Source organism: Cyclopterus lumpus, chromosome 3 (assembly GCF_009769545.1).
Source record: "Cyclopterus lumpus isolate fCycLum1 chromosome 3, fCycLum1.pri, whole genome shotgun sequence".
Lineage (NCBI taxonomy): Eukaryota > Metazoa > Chordata > Actinopteri > Perciformes > Cyclopteridae > Cyclopterus > Cyclopterus lumpus.
This window is the reverse complement of record NC_046968.1, coordinates 5698828-5722604: the sequence shown is the minus strand read 5'-3', so window position 1 is coordinate 5722604 and position 23777 is coordinate 5698828. Positions and strand designations below refer to the sequence as shown.

At 42.2% G+C, this 23777-nt stretch overlaps 1 protein-coding gene across 1 annotated transcript in view; it reads right to left on the bottom strand.

Moving 5' to 3' along the window:
* pde8a (phosphodiesterase 8A) overlaps nucleotides 1-22180 on the bottom strand; it is a 40678-nt gene extending 18498 nt beyond the window's left edge. The window contains exons 1-2 of the mRNA XM_034529454.1: nucleotides 21368-22180; nucleotides 2980-3036 (exon numbers count right to left, since the gene is read on the bottom strand). Of these exons, the coding sequence (XP_034385345.1) occupies nucleotides 2980-3036; nucleotides 21368-21520 (210 nt within the window). The 5' untranslated portion in view covers nucleotides 21521-22180. The remainder of the gene's footprint in view (nucleotides 1-2979; nucleotides 3037-21367) is intronic.
* Nucleotides 22181-23777: the final 1597 nt, after the last annotated feature.

Sequence of the window (23777 nt, the reverse complement as noted above, 5' to 3'; positions counted from 1 at the left end):
TGCAAGCGGGTGTTAAAAAGACCAGCTGTCCAAATGGCAGGACTCAAAAAGTCAATACTAAGGGGTCTCGGCTTGAAAACTAACGATTAGTTTACATTTATATACATTTCTTGCATCCACGTTTCAATGATCAACAATCATTTAGTTAATAAAATGTCAGAAAATATTTTTGACACGGTCTGTCACGAATTGTGCATGTAAACCATTTTTCAATTAATAATCAATAGTGTTTTTGAGAATCGATACAGTATCACAAAACATAATATCGCAACACTCAAGTATAGCGATATTGTCATCCAACTGTAAAAAATGTATATACCACACACACACACACACACACACACACACACACACACACACACACACACACACACACACACACACACACACACACACACACACACACACACACACACACACACACACACACACACACACACACACACACACACACACACACACACACACACACACACACACACACACACACACACACACACACACACACACACACACACACCTTATACCTGAGGTAGAAATGCTATATAGTCAGCACAACTACACAGCATTTAAAATGAGTATTATCTATAAGTATTATCTATAATTAAACATTTTAGAGCAACAGGGCTAATGGATATGTAGCCAATATCTGATTTTTAAAAAATGACGTAACTAGTCACAAAATAACTGCCTCCACCCTGCGCTGCAGCATCAGTTGAGTAAGAACAGGAGAAGAATGTGATTTTAATGCCTCAGTGTATCAACAGCTCTGAAGTCATCATTGGTGCATTCATGCTCATTTGCGCCTGTCGTCTTAATCAGCCTCCAGCTCGGGCTTGACTGTGACCTCAGGCTCGCAGCTGACAGGCGCAGATTGATCAGGCTCTGCTCGTACTCGGGTGCGTCACAGATTTTATTGTCCGCTGCCGTGATCTATGACACAATTAGCCGAGGTGGCCTTGACTGGCTGTGTGGCCCCTCCCAACAGGTCTGACAAGGCTGTGGCAGAGAGTGCTGCTGCTGCTGCTGCTGTCAGACCAGCCATTGAGATCTCTCTCTCTCTCTCTCTCTCTCTCTCTCTCTCTCTCTCTCTCTCTCTGCCAGCATACTTTCATATAACCCCTTACTTGCGTAAATACTGGACCAGGGATTTAGGCCCGCCTCCAAGAGCAGTGCTGCACTAAGAGTAGATTCATGAGTCACTCTCTCAAACAGACGTCATCTCCAACTGTTGGCACGGAGCAGGATGAATGTAAAGAAGGGAAAGTTTGTTCTGCAGACTTGAGTTTGCATCACACCTGTAAAATTCAGTTAGGACACAAAGCCCTGACTTTGTTGGTAGACAATAGAGCTACTATCCTCCACACAATGAGGGGATAGAGGATTGGTTGTTTTGACAGTTGTCCTTTTAAATTCAATCCGATGATCGCCGTGGTTTTATTTCAGTACGCAGCTTCAGGCCTGAAGCACAGAGCCCTTACGCCTGTGAGGGGTGTTGCTAATGCAAACCATATTCCGCTTATGAACATTTTCCCTAGGAGCGGCAATAAGTGTCTGGGTCATAAATACATCACCACTGACTCCAGCAGCTATGTTCAGTACGCACAGGGAATTAGATCAGAATTCCACATTGGGATGTTGGTAGAAAAGTCAACATTCCCGCAGGTGGTGGAGGAGAGGGGTTATACAGGCGGAGATAAGGCCTCTTCAGAAGCACGTGCTCAGACCAGACACACAGGCCTCGCTCAGTAATAACACACCAACAATCTCAAAGTACATTCAAGCACAAATGTTTTTTTTTTTTGTTGAGGATACGTTGTTTATGCTCCAAAGAAACAGATGGAAAAGGCAGAGAAAGTAGCAGCGCGTAAAAGACAGAAAGAGGGGGGAAAAAAAGGAAATTATTCGAAAGGGAGGGGGGGGGTTACAAGCATTTTGGCAGGGTCTGATCGCCCTGTCTCGAGAACATCGTTGTTGAAAACAGAGAGGGCCCGGCCAGATCCTGTGAGCCGCGAGAATAGAGGTGGAGTGGCGAGGAGGAGGGCACGACAGGATCAGCTGTGAGTGACAAAAACAGGAAGGGGATATCTCTCTACCTCGCTTTCCTCCCGTTGTCACATTGACTCTCACCGACTTCATATCATCATTGTTACACTAAGGTTAGAGTTTGTTTTTTGATGTCATTTTAAAAAGAATTTCTCTAAAGCTCACGGTCGCGTCTTGTTTTTCGTCTCACAAGAGTGTTCAGTTCACTACGATATCGGACAAAGAAGAGCAGCAAATATTCACATTTGGACAGCTGGGACCAACAACGGTTTGGCATTGTAACGTGAAAAATGTATAAAACAATTCATCGAAAATAGCGGGCGAAACCCAAATGACATTTGATAGGCTCTCAAAATAAAATGTATTCTTCCTGAAAAGCGGGCTTTTCGAAGACTCCAACAAGCGGCGACGCATGCCGACAAGCACAGTGCCACACTGTGTTAAGGGCCATTGAACGTCAGAGAATGTCCTCTTCGCAGTGACGGAACTGGTCCATGGATCCTCTGTGCAGTTCTTCCATAACGTGCATTGTTCATTATGGTATGTTCTTGGTCATAAATGTTTGGCCTTGTTGCCTTGACAACCCAAGGCTGCATCGCACACAATACGTCCATTAACTTTTTTTTTTTTCCCTTTTTTTTCTTCTTCCTCTTCTTTGAATGTTTGCACCGGTACTTTTCTTTTTCCTCCTTTAATCTCTTAGCGAGGTGTGGTATCTTTGAGAAATTCAAGATTAGCTCGAGTAGTTGACATTTTAAAACGCTAATACTGGAGAAACGCTACCAAATATTGACAGTCACACCAGGTTGAGCCCCACAGCTTGGGTAATAGCCCAGCGTAGACGTTTCCCTGGAGCACTTCTGTTATTCCGTGGAAAGCCTGAATGCACACAAGAATCAAATCATTCAGATGTTTGGCATTGTTTTACGATACCTGAAGCGGCTCTTTAAATAACTTCATTGGTCCAAATTGCACCTCTGTTAATGTGGTCTGAAAGACAAGGAGAAGAATAAAAGGATTAGAAAAATGATCATTTCAGAAACAGTTATTTCATATTTGTGTTTTGTTGACATTGGCTTTACATCATCATTGTTCAGGTTCCCTGAGACTCCACTGCTGTGTGTGTTTAATAGTACTGATAATAACAGAATCAACCAGTTAAACATTACAACACAGTATGTAGGGAGCTGTGGGTTATTCATGAACACTTATTTATCAATTCACAAACAAAGATACGTACAGTATGTTATCCTACAGTGCTTATACTTATGTGTGACGTTACTTTACAGATTTTAGGTACAAAATAAGTTAATAATTTTCTTTAAATGAGTGCTTTTACAAAAGTGCTCATTAAAGTCCTTTCTGATACTTTCAGTACATTTTAATGAACTTTTCAATGTATTTTTACATTGTTGCATTATTACTTTCATTTAAAGTTCCCATGAAACGGCTCGCAGGGTGCTATTTGATGTCACATATTTATGGATTCCCATGAAAACAGTAAGCTAGGGAGGGACTTTGCGTCGCGGATGCCGATAGGCGTTCACAGCAGCCAGTTCTCCTGAGCGAGGCCATACACGCACAAGCCGCAGTGCTGCTGGTGAAGCAGAAACAAAACATTTGTTGTCATTGTTGGGCAAGGTACTGGCGTAGGTGACGACCAGTGCAATAAGTGGTAAGACAACTTCAACATCGATTTTGATTCGATGAGAACTTTAAATGATCTGAACACTACCGTTGACAGAATCAGCAAAAAACATAACTTCCCCGATTTCTGATTCAAAATGTACAGTAGAGTTGTCCAAAAAAGAAAGAAAGAGGTTTTTCAACTCATTACTCTTTCCCTTCATGAGTTTACTCTTTTCTGTCTGCAAATAATTTAGCTTCCTTCCTGCTAAATGGAGCCCAGCTCAGGGGTTAGTAACCATAGCAACCAAGCCCCTCGCGGACCGCCATCCCTCTAGAATTCCTCTTCTCTGTAAACAATCTACACATGTGAGGAGGAATACAGAGAGGAATTTTAGAGCGTGCCGAGCAGCAGTAAATCACTTCTTTCTAAATTGTAAGCCGTTTGGAAAGCTCCATTGAAACAACAACAGGGGGGGAGAGAGAGAGAGAGAAAAAAAAGCTGATTAGCCCTCCGTTGTGTCCAAATTGACGTCATCATGACACTAGGCCGTTTGTTGCAGCTGTCCGCAAACCAGTAGTGTGGCATCAGGATACAATGCTCTGTGATCATCTGATCTTTCACAGACACGAGGAGCTGGTCACATGATAGGCTCGTGTGCACTTCAGAGACAGCATGCGTGCATGTGTGTGTGTGTGTGTGTGTGTGTGCGTGCATGTGCGTGTGTGTCAATACTTTTCCGAGAAGGTTTGACCACGCAAGACCCCGTTTTCCTGTTGTCAGATGTGATTTCAATGACTCGGACCACTCGTGTCAGAACAAATAACTCAGTCCTCAGCTTTATTCGTTTTGATTCGAGATTCAAACCATTCATTTTCCAGTGGAGGTCAAACAAAACTCTTCAGTGGACTACTGCTGGGTAAATGTCACAGATAAGTGGCCGCGCAAAACATATACCACACGCCGGAGTCATGTTTCCACTGCCACGTCGTGTGTTGCTTGAGCTAGTTTGAGGTCGGGGTCTTGACGTATGGAGTTTAGCCGCAGAGCCTCCAGCGAGCTGAGGCCGAGCTACAGCGGCAGTCTGTCCCCGCGCAGGAAGACTTCCCTCTGTAACTGACACTGACAATGCAACTGAGGTTGTGTAACTAGAATAGCCTGCCACACACACACTGCTAAACCAGTCTGCCAGCCTCTTCGGGCGACACACACACACACACACACACACACACACACACACACACACACACACACACACAGTATGCCTACGTAATCCTCCTCCTCGCCCCTCCCTCTTGCCATATACTGCCGTGTTGTACCAGTCACAGTGGGATCCCGCTCTCGGTTCACATGAGCCACTTGTTAATCAGACCAGTTTCGTGAGCAGTCTGAGTTGAACGCAGCAATGCATTCTGGTCTGTTGACCGACTGATGATTCAGAGCGAGATGTAATTAATAAGCGAAATGGGATTATTGAAGTTGTTTCGCTGTCATTTGTAACAGTGGCGCCCAGTTTGAAACATTCTTAATAATTTAAATTATTTGATTCCTATTTCCAAACCCTACTGCACCTGTAACATTTCGAGTTTCCAGGGTCAACACTCGCATATATCCACGAGACAAAAACAATTCAGTTTATTAGGTACACCTAGTTAACACTAATGTGGTCTAATTCAACAGTCCTGCAATAATAATAATAATAGTAATAATAATAAGTGTTTGTGGGAACCGGTGTTATCGAGATGCTGATTCAACTTCCTTGTCAGTTCGGAGGCTGTAGTATGTGTTGCTATTAAAATCATGTTGCATCATATTCAGAGATGTTTTAATATTATGTCCAACCTAATTATATCAAGTAGAGTAAATAATAGTAACATGCAATATAATGCAGCAGCACCACAAACTGCAGCCTCAAAATAAAAGTAGGACTCACTGCCGCACTGTTGTGACTGCAATAGTTTTACTTAGATGTACCTAATAAACTGGCAACAAAGTGTATACGTGTAGCTTGTACTTCACAGTAATTAGTTTGTCTTAGTTTGACTAAAACAAATCATAATGAAACATCTCAACTAGATTCTAACTTTGATAACGGTGTCATCTTAAAGCTTAGCTTCACATTTTTCTGTCTTAAACCAACACTCACATGTGTTCAAGAGTGAGACTTGAACATTTAAACCTATCCTTTACTTAAGTGAAAGTATTGCCAGAAACATTAATGCTGTTTGGGTCGAAACAATCAAACCTTTTCTCTCCTAAAACCAATACTTCAACAAAACACAGCTTAAATTTCATAATAATTTTGATAATGAGGCTTCACATATAAAGGTGCATCGGTCATATCATTGCCAAAACGTGATTTTTTTTTTTAATAAGGTCAGGATTTGTGCGGATACTAATCCGACGAACAACTAAACCCCCCCCCCCCCGACCCAATTACAACAAGCCAATGTCCACACGGTGAGCCTGGGACAGGCCCTCTGAGGGTCTGGGGGGCTCTGGGGCGAGTTCTCGCTTTGCCTGGTTGGTAAACCAGTGAGCGTTCAAGTATCTTAAAAAAAAAAAGCAAGAAAAAAAGCTTGTGCATGATTTAATAGAAAATAACCCTTTAAAAAGGGGTCAATCTGTGAGATGACAGTTTCCAGGCTGACAGCTTCAAACGGTCTGATGTCATGTGATATTACACCGCTGCTCCTCGCTCAGGCCAACGTGACCACATCAGAGCTGCTGGGTGTCGACAGTCATCTCCAGCAGCATTCAGGACAGTCTGCAGTCCCCTGCTACTCTCATTCAATACACCCAATGTATTTACATAGCGGAGTTGCCTCTGAACCTATATCCTGCTCCAGTGTATCCGGCCCTATAGATCTCCTCCTCCTCCTCCTTCTTCTCTCCTCCTCCTCCTCCTTCTCCTTCTCCTTCTCCTTCTCCTTCTCCTTCTCCTCCTCCTCCTCCTCCTCCTCCTCCTCCTCCTCCTCCTCCTCCTCCTCCTCCTCCTCCTCTCCTCCAGCCCACTAGCTGTCTCACACTCACACAAACCATACACACTGGGAGAGTGGCTTTCCACTAAAGTGAAAAACAGGAAATTGGATGACATTGTTCGGTGTGCAGACGTCAGCAGTGAGAGATAGAAAGAGTAAACAGCTTCCTCCACCCCAGCGCTGGGACCAGGATGCAGGGAATCTTGGGATGCCGGCTCCTGCTCCTTAGGAAAACGTGCGTGGCGATTCACTCACAAGCCCCAGATCCCTCGCTTTGAGAGAGCTCTCTCTCACTCCACCTCTCTGACACCACTTCTTCCTCAGTTTGTCCTTCCTTAAAACTTCTCCACATGTGGTTAAGTGGAGCATTATATGCAGAGCTGATGACGCTCCAGCAACGCGAGACGAGATCAGCATTTCCTCCCCAGAAGAAGAAGCCGTCGTGTCGGCGTGTGTTTGTGTTCCCGTCTAAAAGTGTGAATCAAATGGAGATGAATCAATGTTCTTCATTAGGTCTGATTAGAGGGGAGCGGCCCCAGCCACAGGTGTGGATGCACACTGTGTACCAGGCAGACAGAGTAACTCTCACACTGAGCTAAGTGATGGTCTAAATGGCACAGAGTGACACATCCGCCTCGCCACACGCTGAGCCCCTCAGATAGTAGTGCTAGCTGCCCATGCTGCGTGTGTTACATCAAAGGGAATAATTCACTTTCATGTGTGGCCACTTACATTTGCTGCCCATCAAGCTGCGCTGAAACAATCGATAACAATGCGGTTTCAAACCTGCAACGACCGCACCGGCAAACGCCTCACCAAATGAGACCACCAGTGAGAGCCATTTGCACTAACTTTTATATTACGACCACGTGTTTTGGATTAGCCAAAATGACAAATGTATTTGTTTTGTTGCAAGAATCATATTAAACTACACACTATTTTATCCTAGGAGACGTTTGTGTGAAATTGTTATAATTAGCATATTAACATGTTTTGTGGGGTCACAGTGACCTTTGACCACCAATTTCTAATTAGTTCATCCTTGAGTTCAGGGAGACATTTGTGCCCAATTTGAAGAAATTCCCTCAATATATTTTACAAAAATGTACAGGCCTGCAATAGACAACCTGTCCAGGTTCATTTTTGCCTTTCACCCAATGCATGCTGGGATAGCATACCTCTATCTAGCACAGCTATGTACTCATGTAGAGGACTACACAGCAAAAACCCTTTTGGCACCTATTCAAGTTGTTCCTTTCATGGTGGCAGTTACAGTAGCTCTCAGTTACTGTACATGTGCCAGTGCATTGTGGGATATTTGTAGTTCAGTACATACAGTCGGGTACAATCCTCTGCAGACATTTGGGTGACAGCGCACCATAGAGAATAGTGAACCATTTTTGACACAGCATGGTGGTGTAGAAAATATATAGATTGATATATACAGCAGGTGATACCCGTCTCTGCAACACAAACTTTACAAAATTACAACATTTTGTTTGTGTTCGTTTTTTAGGCGAAACAAAATCAGATGCACCATTATTTCATAATCGTCAAACCCCCTTTGGTTCTCGGCCCAGTGTGAAGCCAATGATGATTAAGTGGCAAAGTGATGATTATGTGCTAGAATTCAGAGCTGAATGTGTTGGTATTTTTTTGGTAATCTCTCAGAAGGGATTTCATATCGTTACTTACTTTTCAAAGTAATCAAAATAATGTATCATTTAGAGCCAGCAATGGAGGTGATTTACTCCCCCTGTACACATTTATATCTGAAACCATTACTTCAAATCAGGCACATCGTCAGTGATGAAGCCCCGACGGCAGAAGTCAAGACACTAATACGACATCCCACTTTAGCACACACACACACACACACACACACACACGCACACGCACACACACACGCACACGCACAAGCGCACACACGCCTGTCTCTTTGGCTAAAGACTGAACAGCAGTAGGAACGCACAAATTACATAACACTCAAAGGGATAAATAAAACATGCAGTCGGAATTTATACCTGGTCTTATTATTCTGTATTGCTTTAATGCAGTTGACAAAGAGCGGTGAACAAAAAACAAGGACACCCTCCCCCACCCAAATAATAATTCATCTAACGTGTTAATGTTCATCCTTTTAGAAAAATAACTGCAACCGTGTGTATTCTGGCTCAGTCCACATGTCTTATCCATGATGACCAAGCCCACAGTCATCCAGGCAGAAGACTTTGGTTGAGTCACTGGCATGGCTGAGGGAAACTAGGCCACTGTGGATCGGTTTGTCCCAGAACATCCTCTCCCTCTCCCTCTCCCTCTCCCTCTCCCTCTCCCTCTCCCTCTCCCTCTCCCTCCCCCCACCCTCAGAGGATAGACCGGCCTCCTGGAACAGAAACTACAATATCCTGTAAAGAGCATGCACTCAAAGAACTATTTTATATTTCTTAATGTGAATACTAGATTGAACTAAATGTTCTTTTTTTTTTTATTCATATAATATCTCCCAATGCTTTTCTTTATTAGTCAGTATGTGCCATGAGATAAAACAATGTGCCTCCTTTCACTTTCTGTGCTAATATTGTTTAACTTTGTGCACATGGCTAACTGGCTACAGTAAATAAGAATGCATTTTTAAATAAACTCATCTTTTAAGCCCATTTAGTGCTTGTAATCAGTCCTATTGGTTCATTCTTATGTGAAAGAAAACAAACAACTTTTCATACGTCTGATTAATAATTTAGTCAATACAATTTCAGAGTTGAACGCAGCAATGCAGAAAAATTGACCATCATACCTGAAGTATATAACTTCAAAGTGAACCAGCAAAATGCTCCTATTATGAGAGTCAGGGAACTATTTATCTATTTTCCCTGAAAATACCACTTAAGCAATCAATTGATTGTCAAAATCTATTTCTAGTCAATCAACTAATAAAAAAAATCACTTAGTTCTTTCAGCCCTGCTTTGGGCTGCATTTAATTTTTTATTAATATATTTAACTATAGACTTTGCAAAGTGCTTTACATAAAAATAGAAAAAAACTGTCAGATCACATTAACCACAACTTATTGGGGCAAATTAACTAAAAAAGAAAATCTTTCACCGGGAAAAGCACCCTAATGGGCATCATGACAAAGGGCAGATACACAATATCACCAGGAATTGGGTAAAAAGTGTAGTAAGAACAGCGGAAATAACAAATGTTTTTTTTAATTGTATATACCTATAGCAGTCTACAAGGATATCTCCTCCAAGGACAAACAGACCAACAATCTGCAGCTTTTTCCCACCCTGCAACTTCATATCATGTCACAAGATTGCCAATCCGCTATGCATGTAAACCCAAACATACAATCAGGTGACTACATGGCCTGCAAAGGAAAAAACGGAAAACTGTATCTTTATGTCCCCAATCCTCACACTGATGGTCCTGAGGCGCACAAGAGAACCATCATGGCTGCATTATTACTTCCAGGCTCTTTCCAAGTACATATTGCACAGAGGACAGTGACAGTGAATTTTGTTCCAGGTGTGCAGCGTGACTTAAAGATGCCAGCAGCTGTTGACTTAAGCTCTGGTATGTTAAGTAACGGAAAGTTAATGAGTAATAGGCTATATATGCTGGCTATACAAGCTGCTGCCACTCGACAGAATACACATTACAGGGGGCAACACAGTGAGCTAAAGTAACCTTAGAGAAGTATTATAAGCTACTGATGCACACGTCTTCTGCGAGCTGTCCCAAATACAGCAATCTCTAATCAGTCAAAAGTGCACACACACACACATTGTTTTTCGTGCAGTGCTTCCAGAGTACGCCCTGACCTTTATTCTGTCTGCAGTGACATCCCTCCTACCTCACCAGATAGTGCGGAAATTCAAGCATACGGGAATACACACACACACACACACACACACACGGAAGACACCGAGTAACTCACAGGAGACTGAACTTGTCCTGGAATTCAGTCCCAAACGCCCTTGAATGACGTCCGTGGTTTAAAAATACAGTGTTTGCAGAAAATGGATAGGTTACTTCATCCTTGGTGACCTGTCCCGGTTTCTCACTGGTGTTCCACACCTTGCAAGCATCGTCTCAGATATCACACAAAAGCCCGTCACATGTGACCCATGCTGCAGTTCAGCAATCAGTACTGAGAAAAACAGTGCTCATGTTATTCCCTGAAATATGTGTATTTACATTATGCCCGTTTGTGACATCAGAGTGCATGCTGCATTGATTTCCTTGTGATGCTGAACTAGGCCTGCGCGCATGCCTTGTGTCCATAGTGTTTGCGAGTGTGTGTGTGTGTGTGTGTGTGTGTGTGAGATCTGTGCGTCACTGTGCCAAGGAGAGTAACTGAGGCCTGGCAGTGGAGCAGCTCCTGCCGACAGGCCAAGTGACGAGGGTAAGAGACTGCGCTCAGAGCCTCACACACTGGCCCACAGGGGCATGTGAAGACGAGCAGGAGCAGGACAGAGACGCACTCATTACACATGGAGAGAATACTGTTGGATGCATGGCTGCATGCAAGCTAACTGCCAGACTATGGGGATGAAACTGAGGCTGGGATTTCAATTCAAAAGACAGACACGATTTTAACGGGATGTCCTTGACTTGAATCTCTCACGGCTGTATTTATCTAAATTTGTCTCACTTTTTCCCCATTTTCATATTTCCAAATAACTTGTATGGACATTGTGTCCAATCCATGACCCTGACCGTTTTTGAGGAATATGAGCAAAATCCTACTTTTTAATCCTAATCTGAGATCTCCCGAGCCGATATGGTGATGAAAGGCATCCTCTACATTACATCACATGTCATTTAGCTGACGCTTTTCAACCGTGAGTACAAACTCAGAACAACATGAATCGAGAGAGTACAATTTCTTCAATAAAGTTAAACTACAAAGTGCTATCAGTAAGAGCCATTGAAGTGCTACTAAAGTGCTACCACGGCGCTACCTTCCCTATTCAAGGTATAGTCGAACACTATACAGTAGCAAGCATGTGTTGTTAAAGGGGCAATGCAGCCATTTATTTTTGCACCTCCATAAAGTGAGGGGACTAACTAACTAATTTAAAAATATTTTGGTTGGGTCAAGTATGGGTCAAGCTCCAAAACCACTGCATCCTACATTTCCTTGCAATCTTTCATTAGACCTTCTCTGCCTCCTAAATACAACTTCTTTCAACTCCAACACCTCCAAACACAGGATTTCTGCTATTTACCTATTATTCAATTAAATTCAAAGTCTCGCAACCAAGTTGAAAACAATCAATGGAGTGCTCCAAAGAAACAGGGAGGCAGCATTTTAATACTACTGGGGCTTTACAATCTAAATTTAGCCATCCGTTATTAAAAGAAAGCCAACTACAACTAACAGCAAGGCAAGAATATGCACAAATTCCACCAAACTGTTGAAACTGTGAGATCTGGTCAAAATAACACTGCTATTTCATAATCTTGACAAGTGGTTTATACTTCAGGTTAGCCATATATGTGTTTGTGCCACTTAACAGAGGGCTGTACGGCCCACGGAGCTGCAACACATCGACGTCTTTGACATGACGTCAACGCCGTTACTTCTACACATTCTGTTGTTAATGTTAGTTCATTTCTCGAATGTTTTAAACTTAACTTGCACCTTTAAAAAAATACAAAAATGAGATCTTCTGTATCCACAACCAGTGTGAGTAAATTAATTAAAGATCCGCGAGAAGCTGAGCACTTTCTCCAATGTTCACCTTCAAGGTATTTCTGTCCTTATCCAGATTACCCTGAAATCCCCATAAGACCTGGACAATCCTAAGCCATCCAGTGCTCTGAGGCAGCCCCTTCCTGAAACCTCCTCCTCTTCCTCGGCCCCCAGCAGCCTCCTTCAACACCACTGTCACTGTAGACCCGTGGACTGTTTCAATTTCCCTCTTCTTCACTATCAAAATGTACCCCGATTTCACTGTACATAAATACACCAAAGATGAATTATGATAATTCATATATTTTACTTTAACCGTGTCTTTATTAGCTGTAAATGCTCAAACTGTTTCTCCTGCACTGTGAACCACTGGCAGCTCTGGATCAGGCGGCATGTAGTCTGATTGCCCCTCCTCCCTTAGCTCGTCCCGGTAAGGTCAAAGGCCAATAAAGCAAAAGGACAAGCTAATGGAGCTTGGTGAGGCTAAGTGACATGACAGTGGACTGTAATCTTACCGGGAACTTTTCCATTGCAGTCAGCCACTCCTCCTTCTCACTCCAGCCAAATACATGACAACAAGACAATCAACAGACAAAACAAGAAGACCGACAAGAGGTCATTAGCACGACAATAACATTGTTGCCATACCCAACTGTACAACCTTAATTACCTCGCCAGTTCCGTGGCCTAAAGAGAAGATTAGAGTTATGCTCTATCTGCAACTCTGCGTGACTCCACCTCTCCACAACAGCTTAGATGTTTATTGAAAATATCAGAAGCGATTCTCCAGCGCTCTTCAGACGGCTGAGAGAGCATTGGATAATCACGGACACCCCCTCCTCTTCACCTGCTAAAACAGGAGCACTGATGTCAGCGTTGCATGAGGGATCAGTGGGTGACACGAGCTGGAGCGCCGGGCTTGGCACACAAACCTCACTTGATTTAAACACCCCCCCCACACACACACACACACACACACACACACACACACACACACACACACACACACACACACACACACACACACACACACACACACACACACACACACACACACACACACACACACACACACACACACACACACACACACACACACACACACACACACACACACACACACACACACACACACACACACACACACACACACACACACACACACACACACACACACACACACACACACACACACACACACACACACACACACACACACACACACGCACACGCACACGCCAGGTTTGTTATCAAAATATCCTGCTGCATTATTAAAATTAATTAAATCATGGAAAGAGAATAAAAGTAGTGAAAAAACTAAAATGGTTACACCAGGCTGACAGCACTTTCCTGTCAGACTAAATCTAATATTTGCAATTTAACTATATTAAATCATGTTTCTCTTTGACATTTCACCCAGCCCACTCCTATCACCAGAAGAAGATTATGCTAAAAGAATCTCAAGCAGGCAAAGAGTTTTAATTTCATAAGCAACTGAACGTCAAAGTGTGAAATCAAATCCGCACTGAGTCCTCGATGACATCTAAACACCACTGAACTTCCCTCTTTGAAATTTTACGAGTTAATTACAATTATCTGAATTTGCTAACCCTAAATTAATAAATCAAGGTCATGTATTTACACGACTTGAAATGAATTATTCTGAAAAGCCACGTGGATTCAGACAAATGTTTTTCAATGTAAAATACTTGCTATACTTAAAATTCAGTGTTATTTCCATTCCAACATAAAGTATTTAGTACAAATTACATTTTACTCTTAGGTTTACAGCTGCTTGTAATATTCACGTCCTTCCGACCTCATCATGAATCCACACTAACCTGACATTTAAAGTGAGAGTTGTCTCACTTATTTACAAAGTAGGCCAAATGTTCAACTTTTTTTTAATTAAATACAGTAAAATCATATAGACTTACTGATTTAAACTAAGCATTGTAATTCCATCTTTAATTTAATTGAGGTTCATGGACAACTCAACAGCAAAGCTTCTTGGTTTTATGTCACTTACACTTGCACCGACAGTACCTCACATTACCAAGTAATTATTTGAAAGTTTTAAAACTGTATGAGCTTAAACCTAACTTTTAATTAAATACTGAATAAATAAGACATGAATGCAAAAAGACAGTTGATGTGAGGAGACATTGTTTCGCAGGATTACGTTCCGGCCATGGTTTCCAATTTGTCTGTGATTGGCAGTAAGTAGAGAGTTATATGAAAACAGTCAATATGGATACGACAAAAACAAAGACAAATTTAAAGCTTCACGTTTATGGATTATTTGGCACAGAGAAATTTGGTGGAATCTACTAAATGCAGAAATTATTAAGGTAGGAAAAGGGGGGCCTGATATTGTTGACCTACCCTGACTGTATGTGGACATTAGCAGAAATAATGTGAAGGAGAAATTCAGCAAAACAAATAAATACATACATTATTTGTATTATCTATTATACAGATAACCATTTCCTATAGCTTCAAGCAGTTATTCTGGTTACACTGCACACACTTAACCGACGACTTGGAGGAATGTAATCGTGCAGGTTCAGGTACAATATATGACGCAAGTACTTTTGACTGACGTGCAGAAATGTTTAAACTATTGATTTACTACCAACTCCAGTGTGTTCAATTGTCCTTCATTTCTTTTGTGCATGTCAATTATTTTTAATGGGGCATGTACTCTCATAGTTTCCATTGAAACATATCCTTTCAAAATACCATCTAGATTATAGATCTGCTACTTCACATATCACACACCAGGCAATGACCAGATATGTTTGGGAACAACTGCAACCGGGTCAAAAAGAGAAAGAGAAGTCTAAAACTATTTTCACCAACTGTCATGGAAATTTGTATAATAGAAACACTGTCGAAGAGGCAAGGAGCTTTCAAAATAAAAGGCTGGAGTTTCTTTATCTGGCCAGATTATTATTATTATTATTATTTGATACAATGATCTAGACCTGTGGACACCAGTGAGGAAAATGCACATTTGATACATCAAAAGTCCAAATGTTATATAAATGTATACAGTTATTCTTGAATTTCCATAACTGTGATCAGGTTTGAACTATGGGGTGCAGACCAGCTCACTTCCTGTGTTTGTGTCTTAGTTGCAAAATGAATTTGCATGTCACGGCCAAACAGATTGAGATATTTAAATTCTGGTACAGTTAAATGTCCCGTTGATATTTTCCTGATCTTTGCAGGTGAAAAAGTGACCAAGAAGGAGGAACTGATATATTATCAATAACTATATTGTTAAAATCTAAGATGAGCTTTTGAACTAAATTATTGTAACAACCCTATTATGCGTCCTTGCAACCACACACACCTCACACTACCAGAACAATGCTCACCATATGTGCTCTGCCCTATAAAACCCTGTCAGGGATATATCAACTGAGGGGTACAGTACATCTTCAGCGTCATAGCTGCGTCCATTAAAACAAAGAAGGAGACAAGCACTGCTGGCTTAATGCGGTGTTCAGCAGGTGAATGAGTGTCTGCGTGTTTACTACAGCCAATACGCTGCAGGCTGTCCACTTAAATCCAGCGAGGCTTGTGTCTGCTGAGCACTTCTTTAGTGAACATTAAGTCAAAGCCTCCGGAGCATTTTGATTCAAGAATAGTTTCAGATCAACCGCCAAGTTCTGCAGTGAAACACCCTTCAGGCTTATAATGTTATACTAAATCTACCTCTTTGTGGTGCATTGTAAATCTTACCCCAGGAAGACTCAGCATACCGTACTGTACACAACTGTTCTTTAGTTTATTCTGGCTGCAAGAACAGTGGTGTGACGGAGCGTGAAAAGGGCCAAAGTACTCCAGTAAGCAGATCCTAACGTGACTGTTAGCATCGTTAACACGGTGTGTTGTGCACGTTTGCAGCGGTCCACAATCGCCACATAAGGCTCTCCTCCAGGGGAGATGAAAAACTTGCCTATGGACACTGACACTGTGACACGAAGCAAGAGAGATGACTCTCCAATGAACTTTGGAGGAACAATGATGAAGTGTTCTGTACATGGTGTACTTTTCAAAACCTCCAAACCGAACAAAAAGAAGTTTTCACAGACTTCCAAACATAAGAGAAGAGAAGATAATGGAGGACTGAAAGTCAACTCGACACATCGACGTATAGAAATTATCATACATCAGACTATTTTTGGACTGCTCAATCATGAAGGAAAAGTTTGACATTTTAGAAAATGTTGGTTAGCCGGTTAGCTTAGCTTAGCATAGAGGCTGGAAACAAATAGTCTGGCTTTGTACACAACTAAGTCAGCCTCATCAAACGCCATCACTCAAGTACTGTGCTTGGAGAATAAATAGTCTGGCACATAATGCAACCACAGCTAATATGCTAATATGACTCTTTAGTCTGCTTCCGGAGAATGTGAAAATGTAGTATACAATATGCTTGGACATTTATACATTTTTTTATCTGGTACCTTGCTCTGATCATCTTGAACTTTGATTGGCGCTGTATCACATGAAAGTTATGTCCTAAGTTACAAGTTACAGTACATGAAAAAGTTATAAGAACTCTTAAATCCCCTCATCCAACTCTCAAGTAACACATTCGAAATACACATTGGTAGCATGACCCTGTGACCCCCGCAGGCCTTCCCCGCTAACAAAGCCCCCAAAATTGGGGGAGACACAGTCCAGGAGGAGGCCACCAGGGGACCTGGGCCCACTCACATGTACATTCCTGTGAGCTTCTGAAAGAGAACAGAGAGCGCTGCTACAAAGTAAACACTTGCAGCGCCTTGTTTTGGGAGAATACCATTTCCATAATCTCATGAAACTATCACATGCTGACCTTATGATACTGAATTCTTAACCTGGAGGGGGAGCAGAACAAGCTTTGAATGTGGTCTTATTTGTTAAGACTATTACAAAAACAATGGGAGGTTCTGTTTCACAAGTACATGCACCCAACTGACAACTCATAAGAGAGCAGGCCCTCTGAGATGAAGAGAGCCACTATAAGGTGACAAAGGGATTTATTATATTATCCTAATTTGATTTCTACAGAGGATCAACATTCAGGCTGTCAGCAGTGGGAGACTTTAGTGTCATTACATCGAGTGCTGGAGCTGCTTAATGCTCAAGAGTAGATGGCTTTTAGGAAATAAAGTGAACAAATACCGTACTAACGTCATGTTCCACCCTGAACTCTTGGACATCTCCTGCTGTATGCAAACATCTTTAGAGGGTGATAAGCTCTAAAGCTGCCAATACATCAATGAGTGGACTGGGGGTACTGCATGGGCCCCATCTCGCTTCCTCTCAACTCCTTCTGCTCATGGCCCAGTCGAGATAAATGACATGGAAACAAAAAAATCCCCCTTTGCTGACCCTGCAGACACTCCAGACAGGAAGGGAAACACAGGGTCACACTGCAGCTGACAATTTGTTTTAATAAAACATAATGAATGGCAAAAGTCATATCTTAAAGGCTGTATTCATGATGTTTCTTTTGATGTCACGGAACTTTATAAGTAGGACAAACCCTAGAATGAATGAAGAATCCTAAAATCATACATTAGATTATTTTAGGGCTGCCATCACTCGGTCATTAAAGTTTAAAGGTCTAGGAAACATGTGTATTCACTGTCGTCAATAAGAAGATAGATGCCCCTCTCATGTCTGTCCATTGCATATACATCTATAGCCAGCAACCCGTTAGCTTAGCCTAGCTAGTTTATCACTGGAAAGAGGAGGAAACGGCAAGTTAAGGTAACCAACATCTGCCTATCAGTGCATCTCAAGCTCAACAAATAACAAGTCATGTCTTGTTGGCTTAATCTATACAAAACAAATAAGTACAAAAATGTAAATTCACCATTTTTGCAGGAGCTATATTTTGTGTTTTGAGTCCTTATGCTAAGCTACGCTAACTGGCTGCTACTAGAGCTCCACATTTCATGTACAGGCATGATAGTGGCATTGATCTTTTCATCTGACGCTCTAAAGATAGCATAGAAGAAAAAATGTCAAACTATTCCTTTAACATAAGAGTACCGTTTTGGTCCAAAGTGCCTTACAGCAGCAACACGTTGCCCCAGTGGGACTCAAAATGCTAACTATGGCCGTGTGCCAGGGGGTTGTGCCATGCTCTGAGCTATAAAAGCCCATTGTACATATACACATGACATCCATGATTGACATAGATAAGCATAGTCCATCACTTGATCAAATCAGCAGCTGTACAGACAAAGACAACAGCAGGGCCATTGAAGTCAACTGAACTGAGTGCTGCTCCTATTGTGCATTAAATCATATATGAGATTGTCAGTTAGCTGGAGATAAATGTGTTAACTTTGGACAACTGGAGGGTAATATCTATGAGCAAAAGTTGTTATAGAGCACAAGCAACAGACAAGGGGAAGAGCTCAGAAAGTTTGATGGCCAAATGAAAGAAAGTGAAATAGAGTGAGGACGAAAAAGAGCCAATATCAGTCTCCCGCTTCTCAGCCAGCAGAAAAAAAGCACAGTGGATTAATTCATCACCATGCTGAGCCTTTGCCCTCCTCTGGAATAAATTACCCAATGACTCTCAACTTAGACTAAACACACACACTGACCAGAGAGCACACACAAAAACAGTGGGAGAGAAAACTGACAAATGGAGAGAGGCCGTCCCGGTCAGCGGCGTCTCATATCTTCACTACACACTCCTCAAAAGCAAGACGTATTACTACATGGAGGCAATCGCTTCAAAAACTTTTCTTTTTCAAAGTTCTGTGCTGCGAGGTATAGCAACAGTTAAGTGTTTCCCCATCCGAAGCTTCGGTTTAGAAAAGCAGCCTTGTGTGCGTTGTCGCTTCTGGGGATGGGAGAGTTTTATGGGGGAAGTCTGAGGTACGGCTGAGTGATTCCACCACTTGTGTTAATGCATGCAGAGGCTGGAATCAGGCAGCAGGCGAGATGATATTACTCTCCAGATACTTATAAGCTTAGCACCTTTTATTGCCCTTTTCCATTTATAGTAAGAGGTAACGGTAAAACTGAGTCTACATTTGCTGTTTGGGGGGAGGGGCTACTTGATTTCCTTGAGTGAGGGCAATCAGACGGGAAAAGTCAAGGCCAGATAAATGGTTTTGTGTTTGGCTGAAGTTTTTCTCTGTCTGTTGTGAGCCGTACACATGTACAACAACAAAAAACACTATCACAGGACCTTGTACTTAAGCCTTATCATCACCAGGGCAGCCCAGATGGTTCTCTCTCTCTCTCTCTCTCTCTCCCCCTCTCTCTCCCGCTCTCTCTCCCCCTCTCTCCCCCTCTCTCTCTCTCTCTCCCTCTCTCCCTCTCCCAAAGAGCTATGAGAAGCAGCATGTCACTGAGCCTTGGACAAATCACGGCGAGCTGATTTTTGGATGAAAGCAACCATACCTGACTTTCCTATAGGTTATGGTAACAATAAAGCCGGCCCCTCGCTGGGGGGGCGAGGAAGTTAAAGATGACACCTTACAGAACAGAAATTAACCATTTCCTGCCAAAGAGTTGTATACCATTAGTCCAACTCAATCAGGGGACTAATTCAATCAAAGGCATAGTGGGCGTCTTGACATGGGGGGATGCGGTCACACTGACTTCTCACTGCATCCTGCAGTGACATTTGGACACAAAATTCAGCTTGACAGAGGCCCTCAAATAGCCTGCGGTCTGTCAGACAAACGCACACATGAAAACCACCGACGCACTCATGCACTACTGAATTCACCAGATCACACTTTTTCTCTATATTTTCAACGGACGTTTTGTGTTTTCAGACGTCTGCAGATAAGCGTGCAAACATTACAGTACGAGCTTCCTTTGTGCCACTGCTCGGGGCCTTTAAATAATATGTATTCTTCATTTAGAGGTAGAATAACGGTTCTCAACTCAATATTGCTTGATTACTCATTTTTCTACAATGGGGATGAGGCCTTTTGAAAACCATCTTTCTCACCTCCAAAGACACATCGGCCCGTTAGTCTGAATAATAGTGATAGGTTGCGTTTGTGTGACCTCTCACACAATACACAAACAACCACAGTAATCATCATCATCTTGATTAGAAGCACCTACCGTATGTGGTCCCCGCATAAAAGCAGGCTCACCACATTTGGCTTTCCTCTGTTAGTGTAATAATTATTTGTGGGCCAATACACAAACGGCAGTTATTTATTGCGGGTATGTAACGCACTCATGGCAAACTTTATGCCGTTATCCTTTTCATTACTTGCTTCTACTTTCATTTCCGATATCCCGGTCCTCCATACACTTTCAAAACTACTTTATATGCTTGAAACACAAAGTTTAGACCTCTTTGTTTCTCTCGAAGGACAAAGCTCTGCCAACTGAACTGTGGCTGACTGTAGATGTCACATTTTGGTTGTATGAAGTGAATACTTCCAGCTGTAAAGATCATGCAGATCACGTACATCTGAAGAAGCGACTGAAAGCTGCTACAAATGTTTGCTTTATCGTGGCTCTTGCATAAAAAAACCCGCAAAGAGAACAATACCTCAGGGGAGCGTGGAGGCCTGTGACCCCACAACCTTAAACTGAGGCGTTATCGTGGCCTAGTTACTCTTAATTAAAAAAAGCAGCTAAATTGGTTTATGAAAATGTATAGCTTCAAGTCAGTAAAAAAATAAGTAATGCAGGTTGTGCCAGTTATACTCAACAGTCAAATGTATAGTGGTTTTCTTGTTTTCCCTCTTTTTTGGGGGTCGTTTTAAGGTTATTTATTGTCATTAAAAATTATGTTTTAGAAATCTAGTTGTTTGGTGTCCTAAACGTCAATGTCATGGGATTTATATATTTATTTTATATTATGGATAAGAACTTGTATAACTTTAAACTGCATGTCTCACACACACACACACGCACACACACACACACACACACACACACACACACACACACACACACACGCACACGCACACACACAGTGTCACTGTGAATGTAATGAATGTAGGTTCCCTCACCTTGCAGCTTGGGGGTTTTAGGGGTAGTCCCGAGGCAGGATTTCCTTGATGCTGAGTGGTATTAGTCTGCTGGGGTGAGTGGGAATCCTCGGACTCTTTTCCACTGTGGTAGACCACCCTATCAGAGATATGAATACTTGAAGCACAGCCCATGCTTCAACCCACTTCAGCCGTTTGCTTTTTTCGCAAGTGCTTTACTTTGAGGCTACCCGAGTGTCATTTGCCCTTTCTTTTTTGTGTGTTACGGTCCACTCTTCCTTAAGGTTTACTATTTTAATACATACATAAATAAATACACACATATATATATATACACACACATATATATATATATATATATATATTTATATATATATATATATACACATATGTATCATCTAGGCCACAGCAAAGCCGGTTCTCCAATTGCTCTAACACAAGGCATGAATAATATATCTCTCTATCCCCCACCCCCTGACCAGGAAGCTGATTTCCTCCCTCTCTTTTTCATATGAAGTTAATTGGAGGTCCTTAATCAAAGCAGCAGTCTTATCCTTGAAAAATTCCAGTATTCTTCAGCTGAGCTGCTCAGATCCCCATGGGTGATTTGTATCCCCCTCTCAGGCTCCTATTCTCGCCTTCTTCATACCACATCACCATTTTCTCAACTTCACTGTCATCAAGTAAACCTGGGCCTACAAAGCACACCATGCAGTCCCCCCGCCAGCTTCATGCAATAGTTTTATCCATAAATTGTGTCCAAGGTTTTTATGTGTAGTCGTCCTCCCCCACCCTGGAGCCATCAAAAATGATGCTTTTTCTTTTTCTTCTTCTTCTTTTTTCTTTCTCGTCCCCCCCCCCCACCCCCCACCCGCCCCCACCCCTAAACAATCTGGTTGGCCACTTCAGCTCAAGACACGGGCCATAAACCGGTTCTCACGACACTTTGCTCCAGTCCTGAGCGGTTCATCATCAACAGGCTGAAATATGCACACTGCGGGGTGTTATTGTGGCCAGTCGCTCCGATGTCAAGCGCCCTCCGTAAAACATAATGCCATGATGTAGTCCGACAGAACTCTCCATTTATCAGCCCCAATTCGCCAATTTGGGAAGCGGAGAAATCTTGCAAATCTCCATTCAGACATCCGCTGCCCGGCTGATGATGATCCGCCTGATATAAGAGGTCCAAACCCGGGTGCAGTTGGCTTCAGTGTCAGCAGGCTCCACGGTTTTCTCTCATTCTGGAGGAAAAAAAGGATGTGGAGGCTGTCATATTGTAGCCTATAATGTGTGGAAGGTACTGCCTCTGGAGAGTGCAATCGCGTGAGAGACAACACAGAGAAAAATCGTTCAAAAAAATATAATAAGAAAAAAAATATATATATAAAAGAAGAAGGGAAAAAAAAAAACCCGGACCGCTCCGCGTCCACAAGTTTCGGATGTGAAATCGGCGGACGGCGGGACTATTCACGGTGACCGAGCGGAGGTACGGCAGGACCGAGCTACATAATGCTGCTTTTATGTTGGTCTTTTCTCTGCCTTTTCTGGCGTTTGCCCTTCCAATTCTTCAGCGCTGCTTGACAGCGGCACATCCAATAAAAGCACCCGCAAGGATTGACCTACAGCCTTTACTGACGTTAATGCAAATGAGCTGCGCGCAGCTAATCGGCGTCGAGCTCGGCTCCGCGGGGAGGTGCTCCGCTTTCCGGGGGAACTTTGAAAGCAGCAAAAGGGACTCTCGCTCGGCCGAGCGCGAGGCTGCAGGTACCGAGCTGTCCCGACGGCTTCTGCAGATTGCGCATCTGTGCACCGGGAGAGAGCGGGTTTTTGTTTTGGGTGCGGTTTGTTCACCGGTACGTCTGCGGCAGAGTAACACCATTTACGGCGGAATTTAAGCGCTATAAATTAAAAAAAAAAAAAAACCTTTCTGGGCGAATCTCAGAGCTTTTTGGTTCCCAATTGGCCCCAAAAAAAGTAGATACAACATACAGACATGTATTTTATTTATATATATATATATATATATATATATATATATATATATATATATATATATATATATATCTAAAAAGCATCTAAAAGCATTTATATACATTGTGAATAAAATCAACACATTTTAGAAGCTGATATTAGAAAGAGACATTTTTACTTGAAATGAATGACCAATAATTATTTTCATCTCATTTTCATCATCAGGAAGTATTTATTGTTGTTGTCTAGTAATGTGCGGTAATGTGTAACTTGTAAAAACTTTAAATAAAATGATTGAAAGAAAGAAAGAAGTATTTATAATATAGCATTTATAATTTTAGTTTATTTTTCATAGTGACACCTTTTCACCTGTTCACCCACAACCTCTTAGCAAGCTCAGCAACTGTCACTTTATTTATCTTTCTTAAACACCTTTTAACAATACAGAGAGAGTGACACA